Below are 22,069 nucleotides of genomic sequence, written 5' to 3' on the forward strand. Positions count from 1 at the left end.
GACACGTAGCCGATATAAGTTTGTTAATTTCGAATTGATACGTTAGACGGTTTGGCCGCCATCTTGGATTTAAGAAAAATATTAAATAATGTTTTCTCTGGAACCGCTGAACCAAACGAATCGAAAATTTCTAATTATCATCTACCATCGTGTATGCACGCATGGTAAAAATTATGACATCACACGTTACATGGTTTGGCGGCCATCTTGGATAGAAAAACGCACCTTTACCGATTAACACGAAACTTTACAAACGTGTTCCAATACCCAGTTGGAAGCAGAATATAAATTTCTGATGTCATAGGTCACATGGTTCGTCAGCCATCTTGGATTGAAAATGAATAAATTTTAAAAATCTTCTTCTCCAGAAAGGCAAGACAGATTAAGCCGAATCTTCAAACATATATTCCCCATGAGGTCCTTTCTCAAGTTTGTTAATTTGTTCTTGATTGGTCACATGGTTTGGCGGCCATCTTGAATTTACCTTAAAACCTTCAAACATCTTCTTCTCCAGAACACCTGATCTGATCAAGGGGAAACTTCACACCCCTATTGCACATGAGTAGGGAATACAAGTTTGTTAATTTCTAATTGATAGGTCACATGGTTTGGCAGCCATGTTGAATTTAAGAAAAATAGTAAATAATGTTTTCTCTGGAACTGCTTAACCTATCGAAGCGAAAATTTGCGTCTGTCATCCTCCATGATATCTGCATACATGGTAAAAATTATGAGGTCACAAGTCACATGGTTTGGCCGCCATCTTAGATTGAAGGATAAATATTAATTCATGTTTACTCTGGAACCACTACTTCTCTATATGCGAAACTTCATATTTATAATTTAGGCTACATGGGAAACAAAAGTTTAAAATTTCAACCTGATCGGCCGTGTGGTTTGGCAGCCAGAATTATTTAATTATTTGAATCTGGTCGCCAGTAATAAGGAAATTGAACGCTTTGTGCTGCCCGGTTCGTAACTCGTCTGTTCCGCGCCGTCTCGAAGCAGGCCTGTGTTTGTATCACCATTAAATAATGTTTTCTCTGGCACCGCTTATCCGATAAATGCGAAACTTTGCGACTATGATTTAAGTCTCACGTTGTGTCAGTTGTGTCAAAGGCGGACGGACTGGGTACCCGGTCATCACTGCCAGCAGTTATAAAGTGGCAGTTCTAGTTATAATTGTTTTCAAAATGTATGCGAGCAAGCCTATGATAATGCAAAGTCTGTCCGCTTTGTAGTCAGACTTCCTCTTCTTCCGTAATGCTGAACGGTCGGTACCTTTGACCTTTTGAACAAATCATTAATTTGTTTTCTCCGTATTCTCATAATAAAGCTTTGTGGAAAATTTGATGACAAATGCTCAAACGGTAAAAGAATGTTACTGCCTGAACAGACACACAGACAGACAGACACATACAGAAGTGATTGCAAAACCCTGTCTCCCGATGTGCAAGGGACGGGCTAATAATATTTTTGAATGTATACAATAATAATTGTTTTTAAAATGTATGTAATGGTAAATGTTTTTACAATGTATTGTCAGTTGGATCCTGTCAATGTTTTTGTCTTTTTTTTTTTCCAGTACGGAACACAGCTCCATCAAAACTATCACCTCACTGAGCAACGCCGAAGTTACTCAACCCAAACGACCAACACTCCAATGGTATGTATGCATTGCAATAAGTCCATTTCCTTTTGTATATTCTGTTATCTGTCCTCTTTTCCTCTTGGGAAGCAACTGATCATTTTTGTGACGGTGCTTTCTGCAACACAAATTCTTTCTGGTGACAAGAAATGACCTTTATTCCTGGTGATAAGAAATGACTGAATATTTTGGTTTTAGGAAACCAAAATGAGAAACAGAATCTAACGAATCCTGACTAGTTCTAATTCCTCCTCCAACTTTCTCATGATTACCCACGCCAGAGGAGAAGTTATTGCATTCGGGTCAGTTTGTTTGTGTTTGAGCGTTTGTCTGTCCTCACAGAACGTTAGTATGTTTATTCATTACGTACTATTGGAATGTAAGCACTTCTATTATGACACGACTTTTGAAATTATGTAGTCTACCCCAGAATGCTCGGCACACATTCTCAGAAACATATAGAAACAATGATCTTTGAGACATGCGAACTCCTATCGTGCTTGTGGGATAATGATTATGACCTGAAATGTTTCACAAAGTTTATAACAGAAGAAATTTGCCTGATCAATGGCAGGTTAAAAGAGCCCCATCTAGCAGAAGTGGTTCACGCACAGGATGTGCACGAAAGGCCTTAGATAAGCATTCATATGTCATTTAGAAATCCCCATATTCTGTACTATTGAAACGTGATTACATCTACTAATTACGTACTATTGGAAGTATTTTATGAATTATCCACCATTGGAACGTGAGTATATCTATTTATTACTTACTATTGAAATGGGAGTGCATCAAATGGTGGATTCGGTTGTGGGGGGGGGGTGGGGGTGGGAGTTCACTGGGTGCATGTGAACCTCCACTCCACTCCACTCCACCCTCACAATTTTGTCTCATGATCGGCGTGCGAGATTTCACTGGACAATCTGCAATCGTACATCTTTTGCTTTTATTCAGCAATTAATCCGAGCCGCGATACTTTTCGCTGCTGGTTCTGTATTAATCCCTGCGACTCAGTGTTTAGTTTTGGCTCCGAAGAAAAAGGCAACGTTTTTGGGATCGTGCCCGACAGCAAAGCCCAGTACAATCCTGAACTATTTCACCAGTTAATTCAAAGTTTCAATGGCTATATCATCCATTAATATAATTAATGATCTGATGATCCGCAATGGCGATTTCGGGTTGAGGTCTTTTCATTGAGTATCTCGATATTCCCAAATTTTCCTGTGGAGAAAGTAAATTTATGATCAGACACTCTGGATAGATTTTTTTTTTTTTTTTTTTTGTATACCTTTGTCGAGGCTCGTATGAGAGCAAACACACAACTCACAGCAAGGATGCATGAGACAAGAGGGGCGGGAGTGGAAGGGACAAAACAGTGGGGAACAGACACATTTGGTGAACTGTGGAAGGGAGAGGGATGGGGATGGGACGGGGAACATGGCGAAGAGAATATGGACATTACAGGGACTTTCAGGAAGGAAACCAGGGGAATTGAAGGAAGTGGGCTTGGGTGGATTATCGGGGGTAGAAAAGATCGAGGATTTGGATGGGGGAAGATAAGAGGTGGTGGTGAACAGCTGTTTTGAAAGCCTGGAGGGAAGAATGGGAAAGAATAGAGTGAGGAAGTTTATTCCAAAGGCGGGAAAAAAGAGGAATGAAAGAGTGAAGATGAGCAGTGATTCGTGATTTTGGTAGTTTTTTCCAGAAGGGGGTTGTTGGCGGACCTTGAGCGCCCTGTGGAAATGTGGTGGGGACAAATCGCAGAGAGAGCAGGGGGGCAAGGCTGGAGAGGAGTCGGTAGAAGACAGAAAGACCACCGACCAACCTGCGGTGATTGAGTGAGAGGCCCAAAGACTCAGCTTCATTGCGGGAGATGCCAATGATCTTAAATGCCCTGGTTTCGACAGCGTGAAGCCGAGAAAGGTGGGAGGCAGGAGCACCAGCCCAGAGGGGAGAGCAGTACTCCATCAGGCTACGGACAAAAGCTTTGTAAGTGGTCAGGAGCTCAAGAGGGCCGAGGAAGGACTTTGCACGACGGAGGATTCCCAGTCGGCGACTGGCTTTTGAGGCGATGTTGGAAATGTGACTTTCCCAGGAAACTTCTTTAACCAGATTAACCAGTTTTGAATAGATGATTACATTGACTTGAATAAGGCTTGGTGGTATATTTCACAATATGAGAACATCTTAACCTTAAGTGAATCCCCCCCCCCACCCTCACCCCTAAAAAAAATTCTGCATCCGCCCCTGGCATCACTTAATTATATACTACTGGAATTAAGTATAGATATTAATTATGCACCATTACCCATTAAACCATGAGTACATCTTCATTTCTTACGATTGAAATGTGTGTATGTCTACTAATTACAGACTATTGAAATGTGAGTGCATCTATTAATTATGTTCTAATTATGTATTGATTACATATTGGAGCATATTAATTACCATCCAGAACATAAACACCACATAAAACAAGTAAAAGAGACATAAAATGTCATAGCCCCCGTTCTTTTAGTAATTTTGCTGTACGGAGTTAAAGGGTTAGCCAATATTTATGTACAACTAAAATGGCTGCCAGGCTACCAATCAGCCATCTTTGATCAGATTGCAAAATAAAGTGAATGTCATGTGTATGTCATCATGTACTGTGCTTGTGTCAAGTTTGAACAACATCTGTAAATGCGTGTCCAAGAAATGGTTGAGGACGTGTTAAACATCGGGTTTTTATCCCCCGCCAACCAACGAAGTTGGCAGGGGATATCGAAATGGGTTCCGTCCGTATGTCACATTTCGTTTCTGGAGCTTAAGTATAAATCCCCTCAATATATATTTACGAAATTTGGTACACATGTCAAGCAAGTGGTGAACTGGTGCCTTTTGATATTGAGAGATTTCCCCCCAAAAAATTGTCACTTTCCATGGAAACAAGTTGGGTATTAAGAAATAATTGAGGTTAAACTTTGTTTCCAGAGCATAGTTGCAAAACTATAAACTATTTCTTTATGAAATTTGGTACATACATCAAGAATAAATTGAACTGGTGCCTTTTGCTACTTGTCCTCATTTACTATGGCGTGGGATATCGTAGACTTTGTCTTCAACGGATGCTACTTTACAACTAAAATGGCCACCAGTTGACCATCTTGGATCTGATCTTGAAACAAAATGACGTGCTTATGTAAGCTATCATTTGTTATCTGTGTGCTAACTTTGAACAACATTGGTAAATGCTTGTCCGAGAAATGATTGAGGGCGAGTTCAACATCAGGTTTTTTACATCTAAAATGGCCGCTTGTTTGCCATCTTGGATGCAATATCAAAACAAAACGATGAGCTTATGCAAGCCGTTATTCATTATTTGTATGCCAAGTTTGAACAAGATCGGTAAATGCATGTCCGAGAAATGGTGGACGTGTTTGACACCGGGGTTTTTTAACAACTAAAATGGCCATCAGTTGGCCATCTTGTATCTGATGTCAAATAAAAGTGACGTGCATATGTCCACCCTCATGTGTTGTCTTTGTGCCAAGTACGAATAAAATTGGTCCATACATGTGCGAGATATGGTTGCGGACTCATGCACGCATGCACAGACACAAAAATCGAGACCAAATCCGTAAGCCCCGTTTCAGACTAGGTGTAATAAATCCTGGCAAGTGTCTGCAATCTCTGATTGTTATTTCCTGCTTTCTGATATATTTGGTAAATATCAAGTTTCTCACATTGTTTCAATGCAGGAATTAAAATAATGATGCCTCACACCAAGGACATGGCAGTGGTGGAAAGCTTCATTCACGAAAACATCCAAAAATGGACACCAAATCCACCAATAATGCAGTATTTTTTTGCAATACCTCCTAAAATTTTCCAACACTTTAGAAAGTATCACCAAAAGTGTCATCCTTTTTGGAAGGAAAAATAGATGTGTACGATGGTCTGCACTCAGGCAGACCATCATCTATAATATATCCCTCATTACCAAACTTTTCCCTCAAGTTTGGAGTTAAGAGTATTACAATTTAAGAACATGTGACTGATCCAAGAATGCACCAGTTAATAGTGCATCATGTAGTTGCTGACGATTGGGGAAAAGAAAGATGATGGCAAAATGGGTGCTGCACATCTTTACGGAGATCAGAAACTAAATCATCTCATCAACGGCATATTTGGCATTCTTGTCGGAAAGGTGACACTTTATTTTGACAAATCATTGCTCAGGAAGGAACCTCTGAAACGTCATGTACATGTACGACCAGAACTGAAGTTCTGTTCAATAAAGTGGAAAGAGTCGATTTATCTTTATTGGAAAAGACCAAATGCCTATGAGACAGTATCAAGGTGCTTTTGATGACCACTTTGGAATTTTAGAGTAGCTTTGTGATGGATTGAGTGAAGCCTTGTTGTCTTGCCCTCACTGATTTGGGTTTGACTCCCATGGCTGTTCAGCAAAAATCTCCAAAATCCATGATTGAGTGGTAACTTGTCTAGTATTTGTTCTTAATCATGGAAATGTCAATGACTTGTCATGAGTGTGCCAATGTTCTGTGAAGACTATGGGCCTCCACTAACATATTGGAATTTTGCGAAATTGAGTGGTTAGATAGGGTGAAACAGTCAATGAAGACTACTACCATATCGTGTTGCATGATTATCCAAGACTTGCAGTGTGCAAATAGCATCCCACTCTTCTGACCAGCATTATTCTCCTTTCTGACGATACAACGCCACATGCAAAATGTAACGATTGTCACCTGTTATTGTTCTGGATGCAGAAATTTTGCATCACCCACCATGTACATCAGATTTATACCCATGTTGGCTTCCACCTCGTCCTCAAAATGAAAATAAAGCTTTTAGTTCAATGGTTTGCACCTGCTGAAGAGGTTAATACATCCATATCCACAACATGAAAGATGCTTCACAAGCTTGAATCAAAAAGTTAGTTGACTGAAGCTGCATGAAGGGTGTTAAAGAAGTTACTAATTTCATTGAATTAAAATTTGAATCTGAATGAATAAAATTTGACAAGGATATCACATATACAATATTACACAGGCAGGGTGACGTAACTTTTGGGATGACTGTAATACTTACAAACTCCTTGCCACTGATGCTGAAAATCATTCCAAGTCAATAAAACCCAGCTGGCTCATTAACACCCTTCCGAGACAGGAAATTAACCTGCCCACTATGGTTTGCTGAAATGTGATGCCAATGTACATTTTATGTTTGTTGTTTTTATGCTTACAAGTCAAATTGAAATGGGCACGAAAATATTTGCCTCCTCTCTAATTCCGACCTCATCGTCATCCTCATCCATGAAAAAGAAACGTCATTTTCATTTTGGCTATGTGTGATTGTGATGATACCCAATGTTGTTCCACCAACCCACTGTTGTTCCACCACAGAGAAACATTTCTGACAACACCTTGGTAGCCATGGACTTTTCCGGTCGCAAAGGACGTGTAATTGACAATCCATCTGAGGCGCTTAGTGCAGCAATGGAAGAGGGTCAAGCCTGGCGGGTAAGATTTACAGTGAGACATCGTGCACACAAGCATTCCACGATTGTTGAATCTTATTGACCTCCGCCATCGAAGATCGGAGGTTACTGTGTTCACCCCTTTCTGTTTGTTTGTTTGTTTGTGAACAGTATTAGGCCAAAAAAAAAAAATGTTGCATTGGCGTAACGGGTCACTGAAAAATAGGGTAGGTCGGTCGGGATCTTTTTTTTTTTTTTTTTTTCCTAATAAATCCCAAAATTTTTGGATAATAAATCCAAAAATTTAATAAATCCTAATAAATCCCTCCCAAAATCTCCCCCGACTCGAGTACCACCCTTTTTGTCGGCGGGTTCTGTCCGAAACACTTCCGGGTTTTTGCGATCGCGATTGCAATCAACAAGATACTTGAAATCGATAGCAAAAAAACAAAAAAAAAAAAAACGGAGGGTCGGCGGAATTTTTAGGGTCGGGCGGGTTACGCCAATGCAACATTTTTTTTTTTTTTTGGCCTTACGGAAAAACTCCTCGACGGATTTCGACGAAACTTGGTGGGGGGATTAGGTATGGTCCAAGGATCATGCCATTAGATTTTGGACTTGGTCCCCCCCAAAAAAAATTTTTTAGAGAAAAAAAAAATTGGGGGGGGGGGGATTTCTACATGTTTTAAGTGATTTCCAACCCCCCCAAAAAAAATTGTTACCCCCCCCCCAAAAAAATTTTTCTAGAAAAAAAAATTTTTTTTGCATTTCTACATGTTTTAAGTGATTTCCAACCCCCCCCCTGCCCCCCAAAAAAAAAATTGTTAGAGAAAAGAACTATAACTGTCAGCACTGTTGACATCATATTTAATGAATAAGATATAAGGTTCACTTGAGTGACCGAGCAATATTGGCGGTGGAGGTTTTGCACTCTCCCGAGTGCTCCCCCTCTCGTTCCGTCTGTGTAATGACGTGATAATTCTCTTTATGTTCAATTTTCTCATGGAAATTTGAGATATTTAACTTAAAAAGACGACAAGGCATCGCCGAAAGTAACAAGACAAGCATAGGTTTTTGATCAGGTGGTGGATGACGAGGCTTCCACCGTGTAGCCATACATAACAGCAACACCTTTAAGGACTTTTACCCTTGGTATTGTTCTACATGTGAAATCATTACTTGCTACTGGCTTGCTTTCCAACTTTTCCATGTGTATCACATGTTTTTGTTATTCACTTTCAGAGGAGGAGCAGTCAACGTTTTGCGCTCGGTAGTCCAAGTCCCTGCCAACCCTCTGCATTCACTTCCGGTGAGAAGGTTGATGGAATTGATGAAGTATACATTATCTCTGGGTCGTATTCATCTCATTGAGAGCCTCGGGTGTTTGTCGATTTTTATTCTTAAACATATGCTGTGCATTTCTCATTGAGCCGAGATTTTTACCGCAAAACGAATTTGAATATCCACTTCCATAGCTACAAAAGTGGGCATTTCATGAGAGAAAAGCTTGGATGGGAAGAGAGGGAAGATTAAAAGAAGAGGGAGGGGAGAAAAAAAAACAAACTAGTAGTTTGTAGAGGTCGAAACTTTTAATGCATGTCCACCCAAAGGAGCATTGCACAATTTTGTGTCATGTGGGATTGCAATCGAGACCTGCGTTCATGAACCAGTCCTGGGCTTATCTATCTATATTGTAAACAACAATATGCTTGTCACATCTATCTGTCCGTCCGTCACATATCGTGAGATTCTGTTATCTCGTGTGATTGTGAATTGAACTTCGTTTCGTCATCATTTAATTTTAACTTTGTATTCATACATCACAAACAACATAATTAATTTAGGATAATACATGAAGACAATTTGGCTAATCACAATCACTTGAGAGTGGCAATTCAACCGAATTTCTGTGACGCATATCTCACAAGATTGTTGAGTGTGGACCTGGAGAGAAGGCCAGAAGGGTGAAAGAAGAATTTGGGAAGGTGGGAAAGCAGGTTATGAGGAGGTAGGAGTCGGTGAAGTTAGTAATGGCACAATATAAATTGGGATGGGGAGGGGAAAGAGAGTTAAATATTCCAACATTTTAATGAGGTAATATGTAATGAAGTAAGAATGCCCTCTTGCTTTGAAGAATGGGAGGGAGGACAGAGGGTGGGGGTGGGGAGCAGAGGGGAACCGAGAGTTAGGATGGGGGTTGAGGAGTTGTGGTCGGGGAGGTTGAGGACTTTGGGGATGGGGTTTTTGAAGACTTTATGTAGGGAGGGGGTTTGAATAATTTGGGTGAGGGTGGGAGTTGAGGACTTGGGGTTAGAGGGAGGGGTCGTTGAGGACTTGGCGTTTGGGGTGGAGGTGGGGAGGAGTTATTCAAGCAACATATTTTGAGAGCACAAAGCCAGACAAGATTAAATTCACATATTTTACTGTTCCTTGCATAATATTGTTGAAGTTACACTTTACATTAAGTGCGATTTCTGTGGGTACCTGCTCGTTATGAATATTGCTTTCATTGTTATATGAGCTTCTTGTTTGTTGGCTTGTCATTCATCGCCAAAGACAACAATTCCCATGTGACACATGAACACCCGTGAACATTAATTTGTTTCTAGCACCTAGGACCTGCAGCCGGTAGAGCAATCACCCTCTGAGATAGCAAGCAGTTTAATCTTATGGTGTCAAGGAATATCGCAACGGGTGGTGGTTTTTTTTTGTTTGTTTGTTTGTTTTTGTACAGCTGATGCACAAAATATGACATGGAGAAAGTTTGGCAGAGTTGTTGATTATTGCATATATTTGTTTTTAGCTTTTGTTGATGGAGCACTGGCCATCATGGAAGCAACTCTGGTTGGTGGAAAACCAGAGCACTTACTACCCACGTTTTAAGCCCCTGTCACACCTGACGATTTAGCCAGCATATGGAAACGTATCAAAATGTATCTAAAACGCTGGTGCACGCTGAACTATTGATGTTTTTTTCAGTTTTGGGCATATAATAACGTGTTGGATGTATGCATTACGTATTAGTAACATACACAGAACGTTTCGATAACTTATACCAACGAATGCTTAGCGTGTTGTCGGTGTTCACAACTTATGCCCAACGATAGTCTAACTTGTGCATAGCGCGCAGCAGCGTATCGCTGACGATCATGTGGCGTAGCCTATTAAAAGGTTGCCGCTCGACGATTCAAATCATAACCGCACTCGAGATCAAAGTGTCAACATCACCGTCATGCCGCAGAAAACTTTGGAAACCCTAACGGTTAGGGTTAGTTATCATTCATAGTTATCATAGAGGGGTTACATTTTACTCCTGACAGCAAAAATGGTGATTGTGTACCTACTCTGCCATGGCCTGCTCACATGTTATAATTGACATTCATTCTCTGAAAACAGTATTCCTTTCTCTCCACACTATCAGAGATCAACAAAAAACAATTTTGGTTTCCAAACCAATCCCTTTACTGACCATTGAGTCACTGTCACTCACTCTCATACCAGCTCACTGAACTAGCTCCTGATACCAATTCCCCTTAACGCTGCCAATACGTCATTATACGGTAGCTGTAAGTTAGAAACACGTTCAGTAAGTTCTGAGGTCGTCCGGAAGACATCAAATACATCTACATACGTCAATATGCGTTGGAGATACGTTACTCATAGGTTAGAAATAAGTTTCGGGTATGCTAGACATTACCTCGACTTATGAGTAACTTACAAGTAACGTGTGTCAACGACCGTATAAAGTGCCTACAACCTATGGCCAGCGTATGCGGAACGTGTGAGTCGTATGCTGGCATACGTCGACAAATTTTGGACATGCTCAAAATTTGTCGACGAGCTCAGCGTACTACGACGTGTTTCAGCGTGCTCTTAACGTATACAAAACTTACCCATAACGTATTCGCCAAATTTTTCATACGTCTGCATACGCTGGCTAAAACGTCAAGGTGTGACAGCCCCTTTTGGTGAGAATTTTTAATTTTGCTCGGGTGTTGGCGATAACATCCTACCTTTTGCAAAAGACACTGTGGGTCATTTAACATCCACCAACCAAGACTCGCAGACAGGACACCGAGCTTAACATCCTTTCAAGGGATGGCACACTTTCTGATGCAACACATGTGCCTTTGAGGAACATTAAGTTTTCTAATTTATAGTTGGTATGGAATCAAACCCGGACTTAGACAGCTCAAAGGCAAGTGTGCTACCTTTTCACCATCCTGTGGGAACTGTTAAAGCTTACTATGACTTTAATACAAGTATAATAAATAATAGTTTAAGACAAGATGCATCCAAATGATATCAATGGTCAGTTTTTGTCAAAAAGGTGGAAAAGTCAGTTAAGATTTCAGGCTTAAACCATCTTCGGTTAGGCATGTCTTATTACCTACTTTAACTTTGGTAATTAAAGTACAATGTGTGGCACGTACCTTTATATCACAGACATTTGCAAATGCATATACCGAGTAGAGCGCCACTCGGTGGAGTGCATACCTCTACCAGGCTGAACAGTTTTACGTTTTGTATACCACCGATTTTCCCCATCTGCATCCAGACCTGAACCAAAATCTAATCATTTCGTCCTTGTCACACATCCAACCGATCCACGAAGTTTCATCCGAATTAGTCATTAATTTTTCGAGATAACATGTTCACAGACAGGAAGGAGTGAAAACTGAACCTTCGTCGACCTGCGGTGGCGGAGGTAAAAAAACATGAGAGTATATTGGAGAAGGAAAAACTTTAACAAAATAAGAAATTACAAACTCTCAAACTCAATGAAGGCGACAGGATGATGCCGTGTATGAGAAAGCAGTTTGTGTGCAGTGCTCCCTTTGGAGCTCATCGTTTAATTATTTTCCTTGACGCTGTTCTTTCATGTCCACAATTATTCCCACCTTCTCGTGGGGTCAGCCAGGGAAAGTTTGGCCCCATCTTTCCTGAACTGGCTGGCCCAGCCTGACGTTTGACTAAGTGTAGGTTCCAGCAGGAATGTAACAGCAGAAAGAGAGGGGGAAATGCCAACAGCAGGACTGTGAGGGACAATATATATGGAGACAGACAAAAAGGGATGCGGGTAAGGATGAGAAATGGGGGAGAATGCAGGGTGTGAATAAGAATACTTGGGATTCAAACCCAGGCTAGACTGCTCCGAGGCGAGTGTACATGGCTGTAGGCTATCTTTCTTGCCCCAATTACTGAAAACTTATTGTTTGAGAGCCTGTGGCAGATTTCATCATGCGGTGGTTTCCTGACTGAAGCCCTGGGCGACCATCTGGTATCAGGTCTGCATTCAAGAATGGTGATAACAGACATTTTTTGTCAAAAGTGAATTTGATATTCAAAGATGCCAAAAGGAATTCTGTGTCTGATGAATTAGCAGAAAAGGAAAATCAAGGAGCCCCCCATGTGTGACCAAGTAATGACGGTGGACATGAACCAACTTTAGCAGGTAAGAAAGTGAGCACCGTCCCGCAAGTTGTCGGGGACTTCTCTCGGGAAGTGCAAATGCTGTGAGTGTGAAAATCATCGCACCGAAGATTGCCATCTCAAGGATGTTGTGTGCTGTGGGTGTAAGCACAGAGACCATCCCCATGCGAGTTGCCTGACCACCAACATGAGTTCTGCTGGAGCCCGGAACAGACAAAATAAAATCCGGTTATGGATGATCAACGAGCAAGTATAAAGCAAGGACTGTGAATTCAGAGAAATGTGATTATCTGTTTGTAACAGACCTTGACTCAAGTGATTCGAATGATAACGAAATGGATCATGATAACAAAACTGACAGTTTTGGGTTGGACAGCAATAATGGTCATACCAAAAAAAGCCAACTGGAAGAGCACTGGGTTGAGCGCATACCTCCGCCACGTAATGTCTGATCCACGAGAACACATCGGGCACAATACATTTTTGAAATATCCTGCTATACAGTACTACATCGTTTTTGGCCAAATCTGTCAATGGTGAAGAATCATTTTTAAAATGAAATAATTCTCGTATCCAGATCTGAATTCAGATCTTCAACAAAATCGAATCAGCCAGTTGTGGTCACACACCCAACCTGTGTACCATGTTTCGTCTGAATCCGTCCGCAATGTTTTGAGATATCGTGCTGTGTATCCTTTTTTTTCTCCATCTCTCAATGGTGAAGAATCACTTTAAAAATTTCAGTAGCCGGATCCGGATCAAGATATTTTCCAAAATGCAATCAGTTCATGCTTGTCACACAACCAACTGCTCCAACAAATTTCATCCAAATCTGTCCACAACTTTTCAAGATATCCTGCACAAAAATAAACAAACAGGTTGTTCACCACCATCTCATATCTTTCCCCATCCAAAACCATGATCTCCCCCCCCCCCCCCGTTAACCCACCCAAAACCCACCTTCAAATTCCATTTTCCTTCCTGAAAGTCCCTGTAGTGTCCATCTTGTGTACCCCATGTACCCTGCCTTATCCCTCTCCCTTCCCCAGATCTCCTAATGTCTCTGTTCCCCACTTTTCTGTGCTTCCCTCTTCTACCCCTCTTGTCTTCTGCTCCCCTTGTTATATATTCTGTGTGTTTGCTCTTATATGAGCCTTGACATTGTATACCAAAAAAAAGAACATGCTTTGACCGATATAAACCTGTCCCGGTTCAAATCATTACAGGAGGGAAGGAAAAGTGAACACCAGATACTATTGTGGACATTAAGGGTCCTTGTACCTATTTTTTTATGAGAGTGCCAGGGAACAAGCCCTGCTTTGTCCAATCAGACCATCTCGTATATTATTCAAGGAGAGGTGAAAATGGTGCAGAGCCAAGCAAACCGGACTTACTGAACTCTGAAATTCTTCAAAGTGACTCAGAAGTATCTGGCTTTTTGTCGTGAGAAAAATCACCAACATTTACACCAGTGGTTGCTGAGGTTGTACCATAAGGACCCGAAGCAAGTCCTAACTCTGATTCTTGGCAGTTGCAATCATCCAGTTCTACTAGATCTAGTATAACATCAGAGTCTAGTGGCATCTATAACAACTTGGCTTCCAAGGTCAAGCAGAGTCATCAAAAGTCCGAAAAAAAAAAAAAAATTGAATTGTTGTTGAAACAGTGTTTTAAGGATAATGGCAACTTGTGATTCTCTGCATGATGGGTAATTGCAAATGTTCAGCTGTTATTGTTAGCTAAACCTCACTTATGTGTGGAAATCGTTTACACTGAAGATGTACATGTCCACAGGTTTTGGAAAAGTTGATGTTCTTTATGTACTCGTACAACGGAGGTCGTATGGTATCCTGTGATGTGAGCTGGTGACGTCAGCTGGAGGATGTGTGTGGCATCTCCTACATTAATCCGTGTCTGCGTCTCCTTGCCTCTATATCAGAATATTTCAGCATGATATCGCTTGTCTGGTACATAAGAGCCTTGACCGTATTTTCTTTTCTGTGGGAACTCCAACACACCTCAACTTCTGTACATGATGATTCTTAAAGTGTAACAAACCTTCATCTTGTGTTTTCTTTTCGATTCTCACTGACACTTCCTGTATGTCTTCGGGTACTTTTTTCTCTTTGCGTGCTGGTTTGCTGGCTGTCTCATGTGTTTGTGCTTCCTCATCCACCTGTCCTCTTTTATATCTTATTCTGTTGCCAATCTGTCCGTCCTTTGCTTGTCTGTGTGCCTTGTCAGATAATTTATGTTTGCACCATTGGCAATGAGTATGCCTCTCACCATGTCATCTATCTCTTCCAGAGGCCTTCCTTGATTTCTGTGTTAAAAATGTACTATAATGATCCAAAGTTGGAATTTAGGTTCACGTGGACTCGCTGAAATTCCAGTCATTAAGGTATGGACAGCTATTGAGTTTGAAGCTGACCCATTATCATTGAAAAGCAATATATTATCATACTTTAAGAACTTCCTTAAGTGCTGGTGTGCATAATGAAAAATAAGATGCAAACTTTGATTACTCTAAGGATTTACCAGATCGATTTTTATATGTACGATTATGTCCTTGATGTCTAATCATGAACTGTTCTACTTTAATGTTTGTTTACCCATGTTATGTTAATTTTCCCATGTTGCTCACACATAAATCTCATAAATATGTTTGTGTGCATGTATTACAGCCATTCATAAAACACAGTTGTGGTTCCATGGTCGGATTACCCGAGAAGAAGCCCAACGGATCATCACTCAGCAGGGTCTTGTGGACGGGTGAGTGCCCCCTCACTGCTTTTAATCTACAATGTCCTCGTGTATAAAGCCGGAGTTTCTATATTGATGGCCAAGAGCTCTTCGAGTTTCATGGTAGTGAGATCGACATGGTAACCTATTTCTTTCAACTTAACCCGTTGGGGCAATTTCAGGTTTTCTCTTGATTTGTCAAAAGTTAATCAAAGGCAAACCACACAATATTGCTTAAATCCTGAAAAACTATCCATGTTACATAATCTAGACTCGGTCTCACTCTAATTCAGGTTAAACTAGAAGGGCACTCGATAGAGCGCACATCTCCGCCACATAATGCCTGATCCACGAGAACATATCGGGCCCAATATATTTTTAAAATGTCATGCTATACAGTACTATATCGTTTTTGGCCCCATCTCTCAATAGTGAAGAATCACCTTAAAAATTCAATAATTCTTGTATCCAGATCGGGATCTTCACCAAAATGGGATCACTTCGGCCTTGTCACACACCCAACCTTGCTACAAAATTTCATTCGGATCCATCCACAACTTTTTTGAGCTATCATGTACACAAACAAACAGACAGACAAGCCGGGAGGCGACATGGGTGGTCGCTCTATAATTGCAGAGTAGTCATACAGTTTTTTGATGGATCGGGCTGAAAATCTTTGACAGAGGTTGATTATAGTGCGCATAATAGAGCGTAAGCCGATTTTTGATTTTCGAATTTTTATTTTTCGGATTTTAAAATTTTATTCAAAGTTCCATTGCTCAGCAACGGTGCTCAAAAGCATACAACAAGATCCTGGTATGAACCGACCAGTCAAGTTTCATAAAAATCTGTTGACTCCTCTGGCCTCCAGAGCTGTCCATTACATACAAACAAACAGACAGACGGAAAACCTGAGAATAACGGTAGTCCAGTGACCACCCAAGAGAAAGGGGTGCAAACATAACCTCCTTCACCTTTGGTGGTGGAGGTAATGATATTATGAACCCGTTACATGTTCTCGATTTGGTGTCACTCGAATTCAGGTGATGATTTAATGAACCTGGCTAACTGATTCAGGTGATGATTTAATGAATCTGGCTAGATGTTCTCGACTCCATCAGACTCTGATTTAGGTTGTGAATAATGAATTAGGTTCAGTCTGACTCGAATACAGCTGGTTATGATTTGATGAACTGGGTTAGATACTTTAGACTCTGTCTATATCTGATTCAGGTTCTAGGTAACCTGTTAAGTATTCAGATTCTGATAAGTAACTTGGTTATATACAATAAACCAGTCTGTGACTCAAAATCATATTTTTCCTTCACTTGTGATTTGCCTTGAAGGCTCCTCCACTTTTGAGACTACAATCTGGACTTGAGACCCAATCTCTGGAACTTGGAACTCCAGGTGTCTTTCTGAAGCCCGATACAATATTCCAGTTTTTAAAATGACTTTAAGTATAACCGCCTTTAACGTTTGCAGCTATATAGAAATAACTCTATGATGACACCCCCTTTTTCCAGGATACTATTGAAAATATTTTTTTAACTTTCCTGATCTATATTAAATAATAAATTTTAATCCAAAATAGAAGTTCTGAGAATAGTTGTTGATTATTTCATCTTGTATTATTGCCTTGAGAGTAATGTATAATTAATAACTACATTTATTTTTGTTTGTTTTATCATGAAGTATGGTGGTACTCCATATAGAGGGATGATAAGGGGAAAAAATGTACACTCATTCAAATGTGTACACAATTAAATGCTCTTAAACTCCAACAGAGTGAAGTCGTAAAGCATTTAAAAGCCATAACTTTTATTCTCGAGCATTTAATTAACTACTGAGACCAAAAAGATGCCAAAATACATCGCTAAAGTACCACATTGGGATATCGCTAAAACGCCAAGTTGTACTTATTCTTCTTCCCTTCTCAAAACGATGTAAACCAATGTAAAACTGTAGCCTGACCTAACTCGATAACTGCTGAAGCTATGATGGTGATTCCAACGTGCAGAAGTTCCTTTGTCTTTGAGATAATGCATGCAGCACAAAATTTAAAATGTATAAAACATTAATCGTTTTATTCGGTAAAGAAATCAGATGTAAATGTAGACTCAACCAAACCATGAGATGATTGTGATGGGGGGAGGAGGGGGGAATGGACAGTGGACAAAACCATTTCAGAAACGATACATATCCAAAACATTCCCCAAATCAGCTAAAACGAGTATTAAAACAATTTAATAACAAAGATAAGCCTGGTGTTGATTGAGTGGTTAAGGTGGCTGGCGTTTGGACCTTGGTGTCCTCAGTTCAAGCCCCTGTTGACTGTTGAATTAACTGTGAAAAGCATCACTTTTTACAAGTAAGGGAACTTTATTTTATACTAGATGACCCGTGAACTCGTTGGGATCCTGTTGTGACAGCGGTTGATTAAAAAAAAAAAAGGATAGCTCCAGCGAACTATTCCGCTGAGGTTGTTTGCATTGATCAAATTCTCCCGAAGAGTACTTGACTGAATCAGGAATTGATTTTTTTATAATTTTTTCGTTGCCCGATTTGAACAAGATTTGATACTTCACACCGCAGGAGAATGGTGAGTAAGGTGGCCCTAAAATTTTTGCACTATCGTGTAACGTTTTGGCTGTGTTTCAGGAACATACGTACATACAAACATACATACATATAAACAAGATGAGAGTTTTAGTAATATATAGGTTAAATTAAAAACCTGACAGAAACTGAGCTGTTATGTCACACTGATTGCACAACAATCCAAGCTATATATGCACTTAGAGTGGTGATAAAGCAGCAAATATGGTGTGGTTTACTTGACTTTATATCCCATGTACGAGACGCAAATGTTGATCTCAATTGTAGTACCATGGAATGTGGTAGTATCAGAGTATGGCAGTATCATGGACTAGTGTGGTATCACAAAGTATCATGGAATATAACCATACTCCATATTATCCAAAACAAAATGTATAAAACATTAAGCATTTTATTACTTACAAACAACTGCAGAAACAAGAAAAAAAAAACATTTTTTTTAAAAAAGTAAAAACATCGAGGGATGAAATCTCAAAAAAACAACCCATCAACGTAGGAATGACACCACATTATGATATCACAATACGACACAACAATCCTCTTCTGGTTTGGCATCACAATATCTTTTGACGTTCCATCACAATTCCGCAACAAAAGTAAAATGTCAAAAGATATCGTGATGCTAAACCAGAAGAGGATTGTTGTCACATTTCAGGCATGATGGGCTGAAAGGCCTCCACCTGTGTTCGATTTCCTTGTATTGTGGCATTGTAACGTGGTGTCATTCTTCATTGTTATTCTTCTTCTTTGTTCTTCTTCATTCATATTCTTCATCCATCACAATCCCATAACAAAAGTAAAATGTCAAAAGATGTCATGACCGTAATCCATAAGAGGATTGTGGTGTTGCATTGTGGAATTGTAATGTGGTGTCATTCTGAACTTATTTGGTTGTTTTTTTCGAGATTTCATCCCTTTTTTGTATTTACTTTTTTAATGTTTATTTTTTATATAAAATCTGGGCTCATAAATTGTTTGACTTTTTTTGTTGTTTTTTAAGTCCATTATATCTTACACCTGTCTGATTATTTTTTTCCCTCCATTTTCCCAAAACACTCCCCTTTTCCTTCCCACCACTACTCTGTCGTCCAAACCATCCAAAGGTTGTTTCTATTACGTGACAGCCACAGCAATCCAAAAACATTTGTGTTATCTCTTTGCCATCACCAAAAAATCAAGCATTTTCAGATTCTACCGGTAAGTGCAGATTGTTTTTCATTAACAACAAATTTGGATCAATTGACTTTGAAGATGCTGTCATGCATTAACACTTCCTTATGGAGCCACCTTATATAGTCAGCTTTGTATGATCGGTTTTGCTTTGCATAAATATTGATCGTGAAAGGCAAGTTATCATTTTACTCGTTCATAATCTTCTTCAGTTTTTACTGTATTTTGCATTATCTGCACATCACGCGGTTCATAATCATTTGAATGCCGCACGTGGTCTCTTCCTGGTTCTCTTACAATTCGTCTCACCTCTCTTTGCACAGTTTGAGGAAGACGGCTCCCTGTTCTTCTCTGCCGATGAAGGGCACACCAAGTTTTCAGACCTCATCCAGCTTGTAGAATTCTACACACTTAACCGAGGTCCACTGCCCTGTAGGCTCAAGCACCATTGCACACGCGTCGCCCTGTGAACATGCCGAAGCGCAGGCCGTCAAGCCCTCATCTCTAAACACCGGCTTCGCCCGTGTCGCCCTGCGCTCCGCATCGATTGTCCGTTTCCCTTTTTGCACTGTCACATTGTTGACGATCACACTTTGCCGTCAAATCGAACCGCGTGACGTGCACTTTGACTTTCGATTTTGATGCTTTTTTTTATGCCAACTTTTACTTGATCTTTTTTTCAGTCTTTTAAGGGGAGGAGAAAAAATAACCTGTGTTTCGATTGCTTGATCTCAGTGGAATTTTTTGCTCAATCTTTTGAGCTGGTAGTTAATGAGAGCACTTGAAGTCACACCAATAATTTGTGCGAATGTCGAGTCAAAGAGGAAGGACGGATGCAAAACTTTCATGGCAGGAACTGTTTTTCTGAGGCTGGTTTCCAAAAGGATAAAATAATAATATCCAGCTGTTGAATTATGTTTTTTTTTTTCTTGGCAATGTACTGGTGAAACCCAAGTACCATTGCCTCCAGTCCAGTGAGGAAGGGAAATTTGCTTTTCAGTAGCCAGTTTGTAAATATATTGTAATATTTCTATTCACGGTGACAGTGTCACACATTAAGTGCTTAATCAAAAGTTGTGCCTGCTACGTCCATCGCTTTGAAATCACGCCGTTAAAGATCTTCCTGAGAATTGCTTTCTGTTTTATTACGTTCTATAATCTATGCTCTGCAGTCAGTACAACACTAGTTGTTCACCGTTTATTAGTTCAGATGTCACTTTTGGTGTCATTTTCAAAAACATGCCGACACTTATTACTTAGATTCGTTTGTCACGTGACCTATTTTAAGGTTTCGAAGTTTTGCTTAATTTCATTTTCGAATCTTGTGAAGTCACACTATGAGATACGTTTTCACTGAATTTGGCTGGTGGGGTTGACCTGGCAGATCACATGTACAGTAAATGCTTCAATCAAGTAAAGCCAGGAAAACCGTGGCCTACGGTCTATCCTGGCCCTTGATTACGAATAACTGTTTAGCCTGTCTAGTCAGCCCAGTTGACCCAATGCAGTGTAAATAAACTCCTTGAGGGGATGGAAGGATTCCTAAAACTGAAGCAAATGTCGCTGTATATTCTGCACTTTCCCTGTACAAGCTTATGCACATTGCAGCTGTGCAGTTGTTTCCTCAAGCCGGCTGCTCGTCCCGACCTTCTTGCTGTGGATACATTTGCCTTTTCTGCAGCACATCAGATAATTCTAGGCTTGGGTTGGGCATTGTAATACTTGAAGATACAAGAAAACGTAGCATGTATATTTAAGTGTTTTTCTTTCTACTTGTTCTTGAAAAGAAAGCAAAGAAAAGGCACATTATATTATGGTGTTCAGATTTTGCGAAATGTAAATATTGACTCGAACAAGTTTGTTGAAGTAAACGGCGCGTACAGTGGGTTTTGAAACGCAGTTGCAGTTTTGCAAAGGCAGATATTTGTAATGTCAGGTGTATTTATAAATAGATAATTTATACATTTTATAGATGATTTACCTTTGCAAGCTCTAGAACATAAATGCCTTAATTTTAGCACAAGTGGCAAAAGGATGATTTGTGGCTTTAAACTTGTCCCTTTTGTCTCACTTTTGCACTCTTCGGTGCGTGATTGAGCGTGCTTCTCGTTGATAAAATCACCAAGGATCTCTCAGGATGAAGTTTAAGTGCACATTGCATGGACGCCTCCCAATAAGGTTTGCGTCCCGAAGCGGAATGTTGGAAAGGCATGGGGTGGTGGCTTTGCTGGCATAAACAGCACCCAAAGATGTGCTCTTGAATATGTGTATTTTTGGAGTCTGACAAACGTTTGATTGATAAAAGAATGGTACCAAAATTAGTTCTGCAGATGATTGAAGAATTTGCAATTGCAAATTCAGAAACCCATCATGTCTTCTTTCAGCAACCTGTAAATATGGAGATATACATACTTTAACTATAACCGATGGCCTGCCCCTTGCAAAAACTTTTTTATTCCTTTATTTTGTCGGGTAAGGCAAATCGGTTGTATACAAGAGTTAGATCGATTTATTTTGAAATTTCAGGGAGTGCAGTGCCGTTGCAGATACTGGTTGGACCTGGTGGCTCGGCAGGAATAGGCGATATACTCATACTACAGATACTGTATGTCAGGAATGTTTTGTATGATGATAGGACGGAATACTGTTCATAAGGATCTTTACAAATAAACTCCATATTTAGAATACATCCTTTCTTTTTTAATACCTTTGGTGAGAAATTCATTTTCAGAAGTTTGACTCAACATACTGTGGTTAATTCAACGAAGCTTTGACCAATCGATTCCTTTGTTGGACTCTAAAAAAATATTTCCTGTTAGTAAATCCAGAATGCAAAGAGCAATCCTTTCATAAAAAAAGAGCAACAAATGAGCAGTGAGCTTGGATTTTAGGAGTTTCATCAGAAGTGTGACACAAACTGCAACGTGCAGAAACATGGATGGTGGTGCTGGGATAGAGCATGGAAAGAAATT

General features: G+C 40.0%; 1 protein-coding gene across 9 annotated transcripts in view; it reads left to right on the forward strand.

Annotated features, from left to right (window-relative positions):
• The window catches only part of LOC147029632 (growth factor receptor-bound protein 10-like), a 261,138-nt gene extending 239,354 nt beyond the window's left edge, over positions 1-21,784 (forward strand). For all 9 annotated transcript variants that reach the window (XM_085872826.1, XM_085872823.1, XM_085872828.1 and 6 more), the window contains 6 exons: positions 1,586-1,666; positions 7,060-7,176; positions 8,376-8,442; positions 15,251-15,338; positions 19,031-19,124; positions 19,421-21,784. In XM_085872826.1, the coding sequence (XP_085728952.1) occupies positions 1,586-1,666; positions 7,060-7,176; positions 8,376-8,442; positions 15,251-15,338; positions 19,031-19,124; positions 19,421-19,567 (594 nt within the window). In that variant the 3' untranslated portion in view covers positions 19,568-21,784. The remainder of the gene's footprint in view (positions 1-1,585; positions 1,667-7,059; positions 7,177-8,375; positions 8,443-15,250; positions 15,339-19,030; positions 19,125-19,420) is intronic.
• Positions 21,785-22,069: the final 285 nt, after the last annotated feature.

This window comes from Eptatretus burgeri, chromosome 3 (assembly GCF_056783735.1).
Source record: "Eptatretus burgeri isolate ZD-2024b chromosome 3, Ebu_testis_v1, whole genome shotgun sequence".
Lineage (NCBI taxonomy): Eukaryota > Metazoa > Chordata > Myxini > Myxiniformes > Myxinidae > Eptatretus > Eptatretus burgeri.